General features: G+C 38.0%; 1 protein-coding gene across 1 annotated transcript in view; it reads right to left on the reverse strand.

Annotated features, from left to right (window-relative positions):
- Positions 1 to 1755: 1755 nt before the first annotated feature.
- Positions 1756 to 17920, reverse strand: part of LOC100127873 (glucuronokinase 1) — a 58719-nt gene continuing 42554 nt past the window's right edge. Inside the window, exons 15-23 of the mRNA XM_002940385.5 lie at positions 16525 to 16582; positions 12453 to 12545; positions 11657 to 11717; positions 10319 to 10432; positions 7407 to 7464; positions 5996 to 6064; positions 3454 to 3517; positions 2895 to 2966; positions 1756 to 2135 (exon numbers count right to left, since the gene is read on the reverse strand). Coding sequence (XP_002940431.2) covers positions 2049 to 2135; positions 2895 to 2966; positions 3454 to 3517; positions 5996 to 6064; positions 7407 to 7464; positions 10319 to 10432; positions 11657 to 11717; positions 12453 to 12545; positions 16525 to 16582 — 676 coding nt within the window. The 3' untranslated portion in view covers positions 1756 to 2048. The remainder of the gene's footprint in view (positions 2136 to 2894; positions 2967 to 3453; positions 3518 to 5995; positions 6065 to 7406; positions 7465 to 10318; positions 10433 to 11656; positions 11718 to 12452; positions 12546 to 16524; positions 16583 to 17920) is intronic.

The raw sequence follows: 17920 nt of genomic DNA on the forward strand, positions 1-17920 counted from the left end.
GCAATCAGGCATATTCATTTAGAAATGAAAGAGAAGGGTTTCAAGAGTAAGGGCTCTGGCACACGGGAGATTAGTCGCCTGCAACAAATCTCCCCTGTCACGGGTGACTAATTTCCCCGAACTACCATCCCACCGGCGAAAATGTAAGTCGCCGGTGGGATGGCACACGCTGCGCAGGCGATTTCGGCAACAAGGAAAGGCAAAGTCACCTGGGGGTGCCAAAATGTTAGGCACCCCCAAATGACTTTAATCACTTACGCACCAGCGTCTACATAATGTATAACCCAACACAATAACAATATGTATTTATACAAGATTAGTAAGGATGACAAATACACAGCTAATCCATGTACAAATATTTTATTCTAATAAATCATTATTAGTAGCAGGCTGACAACTCCACAGTGCCCCATGTAAGCACAACAGTCACACAGCATTCAAGAAAATCAAGAAATCAGGTTAGAGCCAAAACAGCAGAATATGGCTGCAGTTAAATGTATATGTCACATAAATATATTTAATTGCAGCCAAGTTTTGTTGTTCTGGCCCTATCTCCAGAACAGCTCTGTTTCATTATTACAGAGAAAGGAAAATACATTAGTTTGAGATAATTAGAATTTGCTTAAAATGTACTCTATGGGAGATAGGCTTCATGTAAGTATGTGCTTTCTGGATATTGAGTTTTCAAATAAGAGATTCCATGCCCTTACTATAATACATACTACAAACTAAGGCTATTGATATGATCATTTCTTTCTGGGTTGATTTTCTTTGGTGGTTTTTGTGCCAGAATTGATGGTGGAGGGATGACAAGGACTGGCTCTTTTGAATCCATCCCACAGCTTTTCAGTTGATTTAAATTCATGGATCAGAACAGGCCAGCTGAATTATTCCACTACTATAGGAAAACAGTTTTGCACAGTAGCCACGGGGTAGAAAACATGCAATGGTATTGTATGCTGCAGCATTAAGGTTTTTCTTCACTGGAATTATGCTCATTACCCAAACAATGACAAACAGCCTCAGACCTCTTCCACCAAACTTAGTCAGCATTCTAAATGTACTTTAAGCATTTAGCAAACCCTCCAAACTTAGACCTGACTGTCAAACTGCTATACAGTTTAATTTATCATTTTGGAGAAGGTATTTCCACTCCTCCAGAATTCTATGGTAGAGACCTTTAGAGAAACCCAGCTTGGATTGGTGAATGATGTGAGTGTTATGTGTGGCTGTGCGCTTATATAAAAACTCCACACTCCCACTGAGTAATTGTTGACAAGATCCAACAAATGCATTTTAGAAGGGGTGTCCAGATATGTTTGGCCATATAATATGTGTCGATATATATATTCATAAAACTTAGTTTCCATACATATTATGCCTCTCCAAAAAGACTATGAAGTTCTTCTTAAAGGCATTAAGATAATGTGCCATCACAACTGCCTTTGTTCATTTTTGTATAAAAAGAATCCCTGGTATTTTTATATAATGCCTTCTAACATATTTAGAATGTATAATATATTCTCACAGAGAAAATAAACAATCACTGAAACTCCATTGTTCCATTCATGTTACCAGTTCAGCTGCACATCTCTGCACTGCTTCCAGCTCCTTCGTATTCCTTCGTATTGTCTGGGGCCCAAAACTGCACAGTAGTTTCAAGATCATACCAGTAAATCTGTGTAAGATGTTTAAGAAGGCTTTGCTCTAAAACATTTTCATGGACACATGAACAAAAAATGAAATTCAGATAAATTGTATGCAAAAATGTATATTTTATTTACACAGTGTTGTTTTTCTTATTTGTATTTTCTTTCTGAAAAGACTGAAACATTTAAAAACACGGTATTTTTATAAGGACAAAGCCTTGCAACGGACGTACCATATCTGTCAGTGCCATGTCTCTTAACTGGTACCAACTTAAAACTCTTCCACTGCAGCAGCAGGAAATGCTAAGAAATTGCTGTTTGCAAGGAACACTAGTGGAAACTGCTGTAAAATATGCAATAAAGATGCTGATTATGAGCCAGAAGATAATTTTTTCTTCACTACTGTCCACCTGTGTTTCCTGGGCAGTAGGGAACAATCTGACAGAATACAAAACCTGCTTCTTGATATGCTTTCTTCAGTTCACTCTAAAATTTAAAAGAGAAGTGTTTTAAAAAACAGACCGAAAAAAAAGGTGTTTTAAAAAACAGACAGACAATTTCTTAAAGGACATGTAAACCCCACACATAAAAATGTAATCAGTGAACAGCCTCTTAGAAATCTTTCAGTACCTGCCACACTGGTTGTCCAGAGGTTGACAGTAAGGCAGCAGCATCCCCTTAATCACTTAGATTTTCTTCTCCTATAACCTACTCGGCCCCCTCCCTCAGGACTTTGCTTTGGCTGTTGGTTTGTGGGCATGCTCAGTTGTTTTAAGCTCAGATTACTAAACACACCCCCAAGGTGTGTTTAGCAGCCAATAAAGAGATGGCATTGCTGGTTCCCATAGAAACTCAGCTTCAATTGTCTGCTTCAATTTTTTCTCCTAAACTCCTCTCCTGAGCTCAGCTAAAACAAAGCAGAACTTTTATCAAAGACAGTTCTGCCTGTGTAAGCCTGCATTCTTGATGAAATGTATGCTGAATAAGGGTCTGTGTGTGTGTATGCTGTTTGCAGATTTAAATGTAACTGATTATGTATCAGAGGAAAAATACCCACCGGGTGAAAGCTGCAATTTGGTTTAGGAAAATGTGATGGTGCTGGCAAGCGGAGGGGACATATGCAGTACAAATGATGCCATTTGGGTGGGGGAGGCGTGCCCAACTGATATACATTGTAGGCAAATGTAGGTTTTACATGTCCTTTAACATTCACTGGATGTAAAAAAAGAAAAAAAAATTCTTTACCAGTTTTTTCAGATCAAAACATAATCCAATAATGGCCCCACCACTGCCAGGAAGCTTTACAGCGGAACCATGCTAGAAACGGAGACAAAACAATTAAATCAATCTATCTACTTCTATTTACTATCCAACCATCCATTTTTATCTATTTATATAAATAAAACGTTAGCTTGTAATGGGTACAGATTTTAAAATACAACCTACAGATTGTCTGATTTAAACAAGATTTCCACAAGGTGGCATCAAAACATTAGCTAAATCATAATATACTGTACATGTAGAGACTACTACTACAGCCACAATAGGAACCTATGTAGTAATAATAGGCTTTCTGTGTCTGTGTGAGAACAGAGTGGAGGACTGTGTTCAGCAAACTCTTCACTATATTTCTGTAGTGTACAGGGGCACAATTTTCTATTTCCTTAATGGGACTAATTTCATTTAGTCAGTTTAATAATTACTTTAAAACCTGCATTGAAAGAATGTCTCTAATTTGGCATAAGGATGTTCAGGTTAAAACCAAACATTCAAATCACTTAAATTACAAATTAAAGGTTGTTACCTGTTTTGCAATTTCAATCATTTTCAGATTTCCTGGGCCTAAGCATGCATCTGTAAAAATAGATCTGAACATAGAAATATACTAAGTGAAAGAAATCTTGAAAGTAACCTTGAAATCACCAACTAATACTTCATTTGTGTCACGGGAAAACAGACTCTTGCACACAGAATATTTTTCCTATCCCTGGTGTGACAAGGTACCTGTATAATGAGATCTGGCTAAAGGGGTTGTTCACCTTTGAGTTAACTTTGATTATGATGTAGGGTGTAATATTTTGAGAAAATGTGCAATTGGTCTTAATTTTTCATTATTTGTAGTTTTTGTTATTTTACTTGTTCAGCAGCTCTGCAGTTTGGAACTTTAGCAGTTTTCTGGTTGCTAGGATCCAAACTGCCTAAGTAACCAGAGAGTGGTTTGAATGAGGGATTAGTATATGAATAGGAGAGGACCTGAACAGAAAAATATAGCCTCTTTTCCACATTACCATGCTACCTATGTCCACTCTGGCCTGGGCTGGTAATCTGTGGATTCTGGCAAATTCCAGAGGGGCTGTTGTAATATGCCATAGACAGTGACTATATAGTAGCCTGGTGGGGTCTGTTTGGGCATCTGTGTATTTGACATGCAAGACGTATAAAAGTAACAGCTCTGCAGACGGGGCAGAGGCTCTGAGAAAGAAACTTCTACGAAAGGACCTGCTAAACCTGTGAATCCAATCTGGGCCACCCAAAAAATGATAATAGTAAAAGTTACCCAAGAAAACCCTATTTCCTGGGATGGTACTGGTAGCCTCTAGTGAGACTCTATGAGTCCATTACAAAGTTGCACTGTAGTAATACACATACACAGCAACTAGTGTGCCACCTATGCTGGCGTTATCTGATGGTATTTATCTGTATGGGGGTGGGGGTTCTGTTGCTATATATGATTTAATCCTTAGCTGATTTTGACTTGCTACTTCTCCAGTGGCATCATAAGACACTCTCCAGGCCACTAGGCTTTAACTCACCACTGGCATCTCGAAAAATAATGTAAGAGCTACAGGACTTGATATTTAGGTCGGTAACTAGATAGTCACACACAATGGTAGCGGTAGTAGAGTCTAAAACTCCAGGACAAGTGTCAAACACATTCACAAAAGACTGAGAAAAAAACAGAAGAAAATGATGCATTTATCTCCTGAAACTTTCATAACTCAAACGGAAAATAAAAATGACTGTATTTCTTTATAGTCACCCCAGTTGACAAGTGTGACAGCTTTAGGGGACATATTTTGCAGCATGACTGACAATCCACAATATGCACAATTTCACAATATGCACATGTGTAGAAGGCACAGCTAGCAAAGTAGGCTGAGGGGCACTAACAGTCTGGTACCTAAGGCAGCACTGGAAGGGACACCAAAAGAAAAATAATAAGTGAGGCTAGGGAAGTGGTAGTAGTACGGAATGATGGAAGACTTGACCTCTGGTTCTGCACTTTTGTGCAGCTCCCTTAAGTTAAATTCAAGCTCAAGATACAGTTATTTACTATGAAATATATTTTGCCTTATAATTATAAAGGTGCAGAGCTGTGAAATGTAATAATAATGGACGTAGTAATTGTCATTATATACTGTACTCTGTATAAGAAAAACAGATTCACATTCAACATAAAAAAAATGAGTACAAAAACCTACATCCAGCGCATGTTCTGTAGCAGAGGGAAAACCTATTTTTGGTTGTGCAGTTCAAAAGCAGCATAGGGGTCACAAGCTGGACACAAATGATATAAATGCCATTTCCTTCTCTATGCAGTACAAAGGGAGATGTGCGACCTAGTAAAAATTATTTCAGCCGGCACAACAAGTAAAGTGCAAGCGGGGCAAAGCCCCTGTGTGTTTATTCAGAAAGCAACGTTTCGGGGGTGTACCCCTTCATCAGGCATGTGCGACCTAGACATTTTCTCTAACAAGCATTGTTTCTCTTCTGATTTGAAATCTGCACAGCAGCTGCTGGGAAAACTATTAGAGGAGTCAATAGCAACTCTAGGGTGGAACACGATTAGGAACACAATCCTTTTACAGGCATTAAAACTGAGAATTATAAAAGGGCTGCATGAGATAAGAAGTTAAGTATTAACTCAAGGCAGATTTAAATTCACGTCAAAGAAAGGACAGTTTAAATTGTTTTGGTTGCAGACATCTAGAAACAAAACAAAAGACAAAACAAGAAAAACATCCAACCCCTGTTTAGAATTTTTACCTAACTGCCTAATAATATCAGTGTAGCAAAATGCCTACAACAGACTGTTCTTCGTGACAGTATTTTCCCCTCCATTATCACACAGGGGTGTTTTTGCCTTTGTAGTTGGTTGTTCTAATTTTAAATATTCAAATGTACTGGTTGGCATATTGGTATCCATACGTGCAGAAAATATTTAAAGGTGCGCTTGACTCGTAACTATTAAGCATTATATTGCATTCTGTACCTTATAGCCAAAAACAACAACATTTTGTTCTTATCTTGTTTCAGAATACAATTTTATACATTATACACTTTACCTCCTTAATTCCAAGTTTTTATTCATTAATTCTGCTAAATCATGCCAATTCTTCTGCTCCATGGAGTCTCTGATAAAAAAACAGAAAAGTGATCTTACATTGCAGAGCCATACCAAAAAAAGGAAACAAGTGAACTGACAAAGCAAAATGAAAAAGAGTGGCCCAAATAAGCAAACTGTCTGTACAATTGTATTATCCATATTTTTAAGGAGCATTAACACGAAAAAATTTTTTTTAAAGTGAAAACATGTTTTAAAGTAAATAAAATATAATGTACTACTGCACCAGTAAAAATTATGTTTGCTTCTGAAAGACTACTATAGTTTAAATAAATAAGCTACTGTGTAGCCATGGAGGCCATTCAAGATGGAAAAAGGAGAAAGGGCACAGGTAATACCGTACATACTCGAGTATAATGTGCTGAAAAAGTCACCCTCGGCTTACACTTGAGTCAGGTGAAATACATACAGTTTTTGAGACACACAAAAAACTGACCTGCACAAGCCCCTTGCCAGAGATTCCCATTCCTGCTCTCACCATGCTACCTAATAGTGCGCTCGTCTGCACGCCTGGGTGGAAATGACGTCACACGCCCCCTGCTTGCCTGCTTCTCTCATGGAACCCCCTGCCAGCGATTCCCATTCCTGCCAGCCCCAGTTTTCTTTCCAGGCCACACCATTTATATATGGGATGATAACTATTTCCTAGTTACATATATTGCAGTCCTGTTTTAGTATGACAGTTTTTACTTGGCTTAAAGTGATTCTATGAGCATGTTTTCATTTTTTTTTTTAAATAAATGTAATTTATATGTACAGCATGTGCCCCGCCCTCTGTAATTATGTATGTTACAGATTTTTTTGTGAAATATTAAAGGGGGATTAAAGTTTAACTAAAGAAGTAGTCCAGAAATGCTGAACCACAACCACAGCCCTTTAGCAGTGGAGATATGTGAATCCAAATATGTCCTCCAGTAGCTCCCCATATTCTTTTCTAGTGATTCAAAGCACTGACACACATAATACTGTATATGGAATATAAATGCCATAATATAAGGTTTCATGCAGAGGGGTGTTTCACACATCGCACATATATTGTGATAATTTGTGTCAAAATATGATACAAATTATTACATTTGAGTACTTAATCTTGGTTAGACAGGAACAGCTAACAAGTATTTATAGTAGGTACACAGCCTCACAATACTGCATATTTCATCGTTTAAGTCAGTGTGAAATTAATGTTAGAAAACTTCTAACTGGAAAAGTCCTTAGTTTTACAACACAAAACTATTCCACCATTTTTTATACAAACCTATGCCACCTTCTACTACATTTAGTACACTCGCTCCATATATATATATGAAGTGTCAGGAGTATGGCAGAACTGATAAGCCCTAAAATATGCTTACCTAGCTTTATCTGTCAGTTCTGCAAATAACTTCATTGCCTCAATAACATCTGGATCCCCTGAAAGCAAACCATTTTATTAACAAAACAAATACATTGTTATATTGTTTTTCTATTTTTTATTGTTAGTTAGTTTTACAGTGCAAAAGATACTTCTATTCATGGGCAACATTACAGGTGATATTGGCTTATACACTGTAATAAATATGCCCCAAATTGTTTATATGTATATATTTGTGTATACACAGATACATAATATACCGTATTTTTCGCCTTATAAGACGCTCCGGAATATAAGGCGCACCCAATTTTAAAGGAGGAAAATCTAGAAAAAAAAGATTCTGAACCAAATACTGTAGTAAAAAATTTTTATATCAACTGTATAAAGTTAACAGTAGTTTAAGAACAGAGAAGTCTCCACAGCTTGCAGTACATGCCACAAATCCAGCCTGCAGCACACACAGCATAAAGAGAGGACTGCGAACAAGCACCACACAAAGTTAGGGGCAGTTTTAAAAAGGAGAAGGAAAGTCTCTGAACAACATGGGTTAAAAATATCAGCCATTATATCAGTAGTACCATATTTTCCCAGCACTGCCTTGTGCTCCATATTTTGTCTGGGAAACAGCAAAGTGCTAACATAGAATCAGCTACCTTTATTCACTTAGAGCAGCTTCCGTTTCTCCTGTAGAAGTGATTGCCCCGGCTACGCATGCGTGCTGCATTCCAGAGCTGTCCCAGGCATACTTTTTTTTTCTAATTTGTATACTGTGCTGGGGCGATCTGTTAGTCTAAAGCTGGCCATACACCTGGCGATCTAACGATGTTTCGTGCGACCATCGGTCGCACGAAACATCGTCAGATCCGCCACACACAGTCAGGGCTGAAACAGGGCTGAATAAGGAGGAAGAAAGAAAAGGATTTCTACCTCCTTCTGCCGATTCAGCCCTGACGGCAGATTTTGGTCAGGCGCCTTCTATGGCGCCCGATCAAAATTTTCTAACCTGGCCGATCGGCGAGTCGTCCGATATCAGCAGCTTCCTGCGATATCGGTCGACTCGCCGACATGCCATACACGCACCGAATATCGTACGAAACGAGGTTTCGTACGATAGTATCGGTGCGTGTATGGCCAGCTTAAGAAGCCTGCCTGGCAAATTCTAAGTCCTATACGATCGCACCCTTACTGTTGCCGTGACTGCATACAAATTCCTACACAGCCTCACTTGCTATAGCTAGAGATCTATGACTCTTGAACAGAGCGGGGCTGTGCAGGAGCAGTCTCTACCCACGATCGATCGGCACACGGACAGTCAGTAAAGATTTATTATGGGAAGAGTAATAATTTGACTTCAACAGCACTTTTCTTTTTAACTACTAAATTCGGTGCATGCCTGCTAAAGAGGAGTGGCAGGAGGAAGTGACGAGATGGAATCTAACATAGCGTCTGCAAGCCACAGGGCACATCGCTTCAGTTGAAAGGTGAATTAATCATGTTAGAAAGCATTTTGTGAAAACAAAAACTAGCGTTTCAGTCAGCAAGAAAGAGATAAAACTGTTGGTGTGTTTTTCTATTTGCACCTTTCCTTCTCCTGGCAAAATGTGTATTTGTCGTATAAGACGCACCAACTTTTCCCCCCCAGTTTTGGGGAAGAAAAAGTGCGTCTTATACGGCGAAAAATACGGTAGATTATTAGCAATGACCCCGGTTTTATACAAGTTCCCACAAAGTCTGCTACAAAGTCATAAAGGGATGTATAACACCACAAATGGGGTTCACAAGTCAACCCGGCCATCTCACAAATGTGTTCCAATTACTCTACTGTGTTCCACCATGAAAAAAACTCACATCATTTAAATATAGCAGTCGCCTTATAGCTGTGTACCTGGGTGGGGTGTTCAGGGTTGGTTGTACATCCTCTGCTCCTGAGGGTGCACAACTAACCTTCCTCTCTTTCCAATGATGTTGTCCCCTCACCCTTCCCTGCACTTTCACACAAGGTCCTATTCATGGGCAACATTACAGGTGATATAGGCTTATACACTGTAATAAATATGCCCCAAATTGTTTATATGTATATATTTGTGTATACACAGATACATAATAGAGATTATTAGCAATGACCCTGGTTTTATACAAGTTCCCACAAAGTCTGCTACAAAGTCCTCAACTTTGACCTTGTTTAGGTTACTAAAATAATGAAAAGCCGTAATGGCACTTGAAATCATATATTTGTTTAAAAGCTTCTTCAGGAGTAAGAAAAGATCAGGCCCAGCATGGTTTTTTTATACTTAAAGGTCAACAGTATGCCTTACCTTCCATTGCCTGTCACTTCAACATACATTTTTTATACAGACATGAAGAACTGTCTTCTCTTCAAACTGATGTTCGCTTAATACCTCAAGCTACAGGTTCAGGGCGTTGCACCTGGACCACCACTTGTCTTTGGTGAGTGCATTTCCCAATAACTTTGCTAGGACTGTTTTAAAGTCGTGTGTTGGAGGTGGAGGGTCCGGGGTTTATACACCCTGACCACATAATTTATGGGGTGAGCTTATTACCGCTTCATTTGCATTTAGCTTTGAAAGATAGCCTGGAGATTGTACTGAGGCTTGTATACATACATTCCCCCTCCTGTTACCGTAAAACTGAGCCACTTAGTATTATTTTTAGGATTAATGAAGAACTGTCTTACCAAGATCAAATATTTTGTCTCATAGTCTCTGCACTGAAATTTAAAATAGAGAACCACCACTCAAATATTTTTGCAGTGAACAAAAAGGAATATTGTATTACAGAGAATAATGAGGACACTTTATGCTTTATTTTGTTCGTGAAATCTCCAGTGCTATTAGTAAACAGATTTCAACAAGTGTTCTTCTCACACTATAACACACCAAGCAAAAAACTTACCATTTAGCCATCGCTGACGGACATTGCTATGAATCACTCCCGAATCACTTGGATCTCTCAAGTAAGCAAGCCAGAATGGAGGTGCACATTGAATATCCATAGGCACGTAGTTTCCTGTAATAAGGAATAATAAGATTACATCAATAGGCAGTGATCAGCCAGTTATAGGAATACAATCTAAGGTAATTTCTTTTTAGCTGTAATATTGGTGTGTAGGCAGCCACCTCAGGTCATTGTGCCTGATCCTGAGCTTTCAAAAAGAGCCAGCACTACACAACAGAACTGCTTTCGGATAAGCAGTTGCTTCTTCTATTCAATGTAACTGAAGGAGTCAGGAGCTGGACTTGAACTTTCAACACTGAGTGCTGTTATCATATCTACCATTAGGTGGGGCATGAGAGCATTTGTAGCAATACAGGTGTCAGGTAGCTGCTATCTTGTCACCTTCCCACTGCTCTGCTGATCGGCTGCTGGGGGGAGTGACATTACTCCAAGTCACATGGCTGAGGGCCAAAATAGGGTATATATGTTGCATATCATGATTTGGGCTTCTGTACCAGCCCAAAGCAACCACAGTCTAGATCGTAAGCTCTACGGGCTTGTATTGTATTGTTTTGTTTGTATTAATATATTCTACTGTACAGCGCTGCGTACATAAGTAGCGCTTTATAAATAAAGATATACATACATACACACATACAGTCCTTTAACAGAGAAGTTCTGTTAATCCAAAGATGCCCCCGGTAGCACCCCATCCGGCACATGCTCTGTGCTGCTGTACTGAGCTTAGGGACTAACTCACAATATACTGTATATATAAAATATAAATGTTGCACTATAAGGCTGATTAGGAATTCATTCAGATTATTAGTACATGGTAGCTCTGCAACCAGTGCAATGAGAATCAATTTTCAATAACCAACCCTGTAGCATCAGTTTATATGACAAGCCAAACTCATTTTCCACTTGATGATTAGAAACAACCCATAAGCTTAGCTTCTCAACAGCTGCTCAGAGTGCACTGAGTATGTGACTTCTAACTTAATCCAAGATGGGGAGCTTCTGTGACAATTTTAAGGCCTACAACATTACTTTTATAGAGATGCTGAACCTCTAAGCTGGTGAATTAAGTTCAGTATATAAAATGTGGCATTTTCAACCATAGTTTAGTTCTATTTTAAAGAATTTGTCATAAATACCTGTTTACCATAGGCAGTAGACAAGCATTCTCAGGAGACTGGTACTGTAGCCATTCAGAATAATAATAAGCAATAATGTAGGAATTTATAAGCTTTTCTTTAAACATAACCAGCAAGCAATAATAGAAATAGTACTTACCAAAGCCCCGTTCATCCATTAAAGATCTGTTAAAATCCATATACACAAGACCCTCATAGACCTTTAAAAAAAATAGGGTTATATAAAATTTTGAAGGTGTCCCTCAACCGAACACAATTGTTTGCATAAAAAACTTTCCAATATAGGTTCACTAAATATTTTGAATGGTTTTAATGTTATTTGGAAATGTAATTGCAGATGAAAGCAGTATTTGCTTCTCTCTCTATGTTATCTAGGCCTGACTCTTAAAACTGTATCATGAGTCATTTCTCCTTTAAGTCTTTTAATTAGCTGGCTTGCAAAATAATTTTGGGAGTCAAAGGTCCCAAGCTCTGCGCATGCGCCCTTTGTAACACTTTTCATCTGAGCGCTGTCCTGCCAGGATAGAAAAGTGCACAGAATATGGTTTATCAAAAGTTGTGCATAATTACAACTAATCTTCATAAGTTTTACATCTGAACCATAAGTTTTACATCTGACAAAGGAGCGACTCCCTACTGATGTGACATTTATGGCATCTAGCCAGGTTTAATTCAACATACTTACATTTTTTGTTGCATATTTACAGCAAATAAATCACACAAAACCGCAGGAACAAGGTTTGTGACTTTGCAGTTGCAACTGGCTATGACTTTTAATAAATTGGCTACCACATATAGCTACAAAAACTACTGCTTGGCCTACAGAGATTTTTTGTTTATTTTATAGCGTTTCATTATTAAACACTTTAATTAATAAAGCATAAAGAAGAGTCATTTTTGTGCAGAAAGAACTATTAGCCGTATATTATAATTACCTGAACGACGCGATCCTGCAGGCCAGCAGTTATAAAAAGTTCTTCTTTTTCAACATCCAGAATGAAATTTGGTCTTACTGATATAGGCATATCCTAAATGAGGTATATATAAAAAATTATAGACCACATTCCATAATGCTGTTGTCACCGTTTCTAAGGTGCACTTTCTGCTTTGGCCTACTTAGAAATCCAAATAACACTTTATCTTTTCCATATGCCTTAAATTGTTTTTGACTGTCTCTGTTTGGTTTTTCAGTACTTAGTTTTTACAACTACACACAAGTATTTCAGTTATGGACCTGGAATGATTTCTCAGTGTCTGCTCTAGCTTGTAGTGGCATATTTATCAAACAGTGGAAATATTTCCAAAATCCAAATTCATTTGTCTCTATTCACAGGATTAATCTCTATTTTTTTATTTTAATAAATATTCTCAGTTGCGAACTCTATTTTCACTTTTTGATAAATATGCTTCTAAAGGGCCCATTTTACATTTTTAAAATACTTAAACAAATTCAAAAGCAAAAGTATACAAAGCTGTGACCTCATGAAGAAGTCAATGGAAGGTGTTCTTTTTATAACTGGAATATCTTTTTTTGCTTCGTACTTTTAAAGATTTGTGGATGTTTTCACTCTTGCATTTGTGCAACAATTCCAAAAAGTTTCCGTTTTCACACTGTTTCCGCATCTTTTTTTGTTCATGCTTTTTCAATTTGGATCTTTTAATAAATAACTAGACATTCATGGTTTTAGAGAAAATTAGTTTAGTTGTGGATTTAACAACCTATTCACAGTTAGTGATTAGGGTTGTTTAATGGGGTTTTAACCCCAAATTTAAGATTTTGCTAAATGAAAGCCAATTTTATTCTAAACAACTTTACAATATGAAAATTTTAAATATTCATAATTAAAGTGATATGTAAGTGTAATCACTATTAAAAGCAGTATCTTCCTATCCTGACTACTTGTACCTTTTAAACAACGTACCATTAGTGCTTTCCTAGCATTAGCCCTTACCCTAAAGTACACCAATGAAACACATGGAAGAGATGGAACGCTTAAGGAGGAGTCCCTACAATATATTGAGGGTGGATAAACTTGATGTACACTATATGGCCAAAAGTATCCAGACACCTGTTTTACATCTCACTCCCAAACCAAGTATATTAATATAAATTTGGACCCTATTATTCTATAACACCATGTACTTATCTTGAAAGGCTTTTTAATAGATTTTGGAACAATGTTGTTGAGATTTGCTTCTATTAATTTAAAAGAGCATTAGGAAGGTTTTGTTCTGATGTTAAAGATCAGGCCTGGCTTGTAGTCACCATTTCAATACATCTCACAGGTTTTTAGTTAAATTAAAGTCAGGGCTCTCTGCAGCCGAGTCTTCCATTTCCATCTCACCAAATCCATTCTACAAGGACTTCACTGTGTACATATTGTGCTAAAAAATGAAGCAACCTTTCCCAAATGGTTTTCAATTAAGAAAGTCAGGGCTCTCTGCAGCCGAGTCTTCCATTTCCATCACACTAAATCTATTCTGTAAGGACCATGTACATATTTTGCTAAAACAGGGGTCACCAAAATTTCTTACTCATGAGCCATAGTCAAATGAATAAAGAGCATCATAAAAGTTCATGGAGGTGCCAAATAAGGGCTAAGATTGGCTATTAGGCAGCCTCTATGCACACTATCCACTTACAGGAGGTTTTATTTGTTAGTAAATCTTGTTTTTATTCAACCAAAACTTGCCAACAAGTTAGGAATTCAAAAACAACGACCTGGTTTGGGGGGACTGAGAGCAACATCCAAGGGGTTGGTGAGCAACATGTTGCTTATGAGCCACTGGTTGGGGATCACTGTGCTAAAACATGAAGCAACCTTCCCCAAACTGTTGCCAAAAGGTATTAAGGTTTGCTTTTATAGGAACCGGGGTCCCTACCCAAACTATGAAAAAAGACCCAGACCATTATTCCTCCTCTACAAAACGTTACCAATGGCATTATGCATTCAGGCAGTTCTCCTGCCAAGTGCCAAACAGACTTTTGCAGCAACTTGAGATTATATGATGATATCTCATTTATTACTCCAGAGTCCAATGGCAGTGACCATATATATATGGTCCTCACCTCTCATAGCTCTTTAAAGAAGGAAAGTCATTTTGGCATTTTACTGCCAACAGATTTGCCACATTAGTGCCACCTACAACAATATGGATAGAGAACTGGCTGAAGGATAGATTACAAAGAGTGGTGGTAAATGGAACATTTTCTAATTGGACCAGTGTGGTTAGTGGAGTACCGCAAGGATCAGTCCTTGGTCCTTTGCTTTTTAACTTGTTTATTAATGACCTGGAGGTGGGCATAGACAGTACTGTTTCTATTTTTGCTGATGACACTAAATTGTGCAAAACTATAAGTTCCATGCAGGATGCTGCCGCTTTGCAGAGCGATTTGACAAGGTTGGAAAACTGGGCAGCAAACTGGAAAATGAGGTTCAATGTTTATAAGTGCAAAGTTATGCACTTTGGTAGAAATAATATAAACGCAAACTATCTACTGAATGGTAGTTTGTTGGGGGTATCCTTAATGGAGAAGGATCTAGGGGTTTTTGTAGATAACAAGTTGTCTAATTCCAGGCAGTGTCATTCAGCAGCTACTAAAGCAAATAAAGTGCTGTCTTGTATAAAAAAGGGCATTGACTCAAGGGATGAGAACATAATTTTGCCCCTTTATAGGTCCTTGGTAAGGCCTCACCTTGAGTATGCAGTGCAGTTTGGGGCTCCAGTCCTTAAGAAGGATATTAATGAACTGGAGAGAGTGCAGAGACGTGCAACTAAACTGGTTAAGGGGATGGAAGATTTAAACTATGAGGTTAGACTGTCGAGGTTGGGGTTGTTTTCTCTGGAAAAAAGGCGCTTGCGAGGGGACATGATTACTCTGTACAAGTACATTAGAGGGGATTATAGGCAGATGTGGGGGTGTTCTTTTTTCCTATAAAAAATATCAACGCACCAGAGGTCACCCCTTTAGAGGAACGGAGCTTCCATTTGAAGCAGCATAGGTGGTTTTTCACATTGAGGGCAGTGAGGTTGTGGAATGCCCTTCCTAGAGATGTGGTAATGGCAGATTCTGTTAATGCCTTTAAGGGGGGCCTGGATGAGTTCTTGAACAATCAGAATATCCAAGGCTATTGTGATACTAATATCTACAGTTAGTATTAGTGATTGTATATATAGTTTATGTATGTGAGTGTATAGATTGGTAAGTATGGGTTGTGTGTGCTGGGTTTACTTGGATGGGTTGAACTTGATGGACTCTGGTCTTTTTTCAACCCTATGTAACTATGTAACTATGTAATATATTTATTCTGCAGAAACTGTTAACATACCTGAGTAAACAGCTTTAGAAGCTTTCTCCATTTTCTTAAGATAGCAGCTGCCATTTTAGGCAGCTTCATTCCTGCAGTCTCTAGCTGTTATAGCTGAGATCACACATTCCTAAGGGAGGGGGGAGGGAGTTCTTAGCATTCTGGTGGGAGGGGGGAGCAGGAGAAGGCAGAGGGGAGAGAGGAAATAACTGTGCAGACTCTGGCCTGGGGAATTAGAGAGGAAGTCAGACACTGGAACATCATGTTTACAAAACAAGAGACAAGAAATCCTGTGTTTCTTTTGATAGAGTGCAGCATTACTGTAAAAGCTTATGGTTGTATTTACATTGACCTTTCTGATAGAGCTTACGTAGTTTTTACCTTTCCTTCTCCTTTAAGAAGTAATTTCTACTCTATTCTAACATTAGTCTCTCCTAACTGCATATGTGTGCACAGTGTAATGTACACTGTCTGATTAAAGCAACAAGACTATTTGGCTTGGACCCTACTGAGAGACTGGCTGGCTTACGAGCTTAGTTTTTTAAACACCTATTTCCCACAGTATTGCAAGATTGATAGTGACTTTATTTCAGCTTTTCTTATAACAAAATGAAAGCTCTGACATCAAATTTACTGACTAAATGAAAAGAAGGATGTATTGAGGTAGCCATGACAATGAATACATATTGAGACTTACATCATCAGTTAAATTATAAAATTTCATGAGGCACTTCAGTGTTGCAGAAACAATTGCACTGGAAAAGACAAATAAATATTTCATGAAACAATAATACAAAAAACAACACAGCATACGTAAACAAGAAAATGTATTATTTCTCTAAATATTCCTGTTTTCATACAGAACATTCACAGTAAGTGGCTCCATTCATCTCCTGAAACGATCTAATAAGACTTGTATTAAAATAAAATACCCTTTGACAGCAACACCAGTTATGAATGTATTACTAACATTTGCAGAGGAATCAGTAAATCATTATGTATGTCTTTCAATGGCCACTGAAGGGCTTCTAAAAGTGCCGGCTTTACAGTGGAAAATATTTTCTGAGAAAAAGAGCAATCTGTATGAGGAAAAAACCCTTATCAGCACTCTTTTAACCCACATTCATCTGGACACCTGCAGCAACAAGAGGCAGACATCATTTATAATTTACTATATAATTTTCAGATAAATGAGAACTTGCTTACTGAGCTGCATATGAGCTTTTAAGGAGAACAACAGCATCCATGATATCAGGGTAAATGGTAATGAGAACAGATGTTTAGATCATTTTATTAAAAGGATGATGCCAGTAACCATCTGCGGTCTGTGAAAACACAGATGAAACTCTGGTGTCCCTGATCACAAAATAAGGGTGATTTATCTCAAAAATACAATAGCTATTAGTAACAGGTAATGATAGTTTCCATAATATATATATATTACCCAAAAGTTGAATAACATTTGCTGTAAAGAAATCTGGCATGTTAACAAAGTACCTGTAGTAGCCCATACTGTGTTAAATTTCGGATCAACCATTTGTAAATTTTAAATTGGCTTACAGAAGAGCAGAGGAAAAACAAAAGGGAGAGAAGGTGAATGATGGTACAGATGAATGCAGATAAACATTATAAAGGGGAGTACAGAGAATTTAAACAATGAAATAAATACTTGAGACAATTGATGAGTTGATGGGAAGGGGAAAACAGAGTGGTTGTTTAACAGTGGAAAGAAGGGTGAGCTGGAGAGTAGAAAAGAAAGTAGTAAACGAAATGGGAGAAATGAAGGTAAGTGCGACATGAAAACTGAAGGCAAAAGGAATGAGGGCAGAAAGGATAGCTGAGATAGAAAGTAAGGATGCACCGAATCCAGCCCCTGAATCCATCCCAATGGATTCGGGGTGAATACCGAACCTGAAGACTTATTAGCATATACTAGTTAGGATCCGGAAGGGGTAAAACAATTTTTGCCCCTAACATTTAACCCTTTCACATCCTAATAAGCATATGCTAATTAGGATTTGGTCCGGCGAGGACCGTGGATTTGGCCAAATTCGAACCCTGCCGAAAAAGGCCCAATACCGAACTGAATCCTG

This window comes from Xenopus tropicalis, chromosome 7, assembly GCF_000004195.4.
Source record: "Xenopus tropicalis strain Nigerian chromosome 7, UCB_Xtro_10.0, whole genome shotgun sequence".
Lineage (NCBI taxonomy): Eukaryota > Metazoa > Chordata > Amphibia > Anura > Pipidae > Xenopus > Xenopus tropicalis.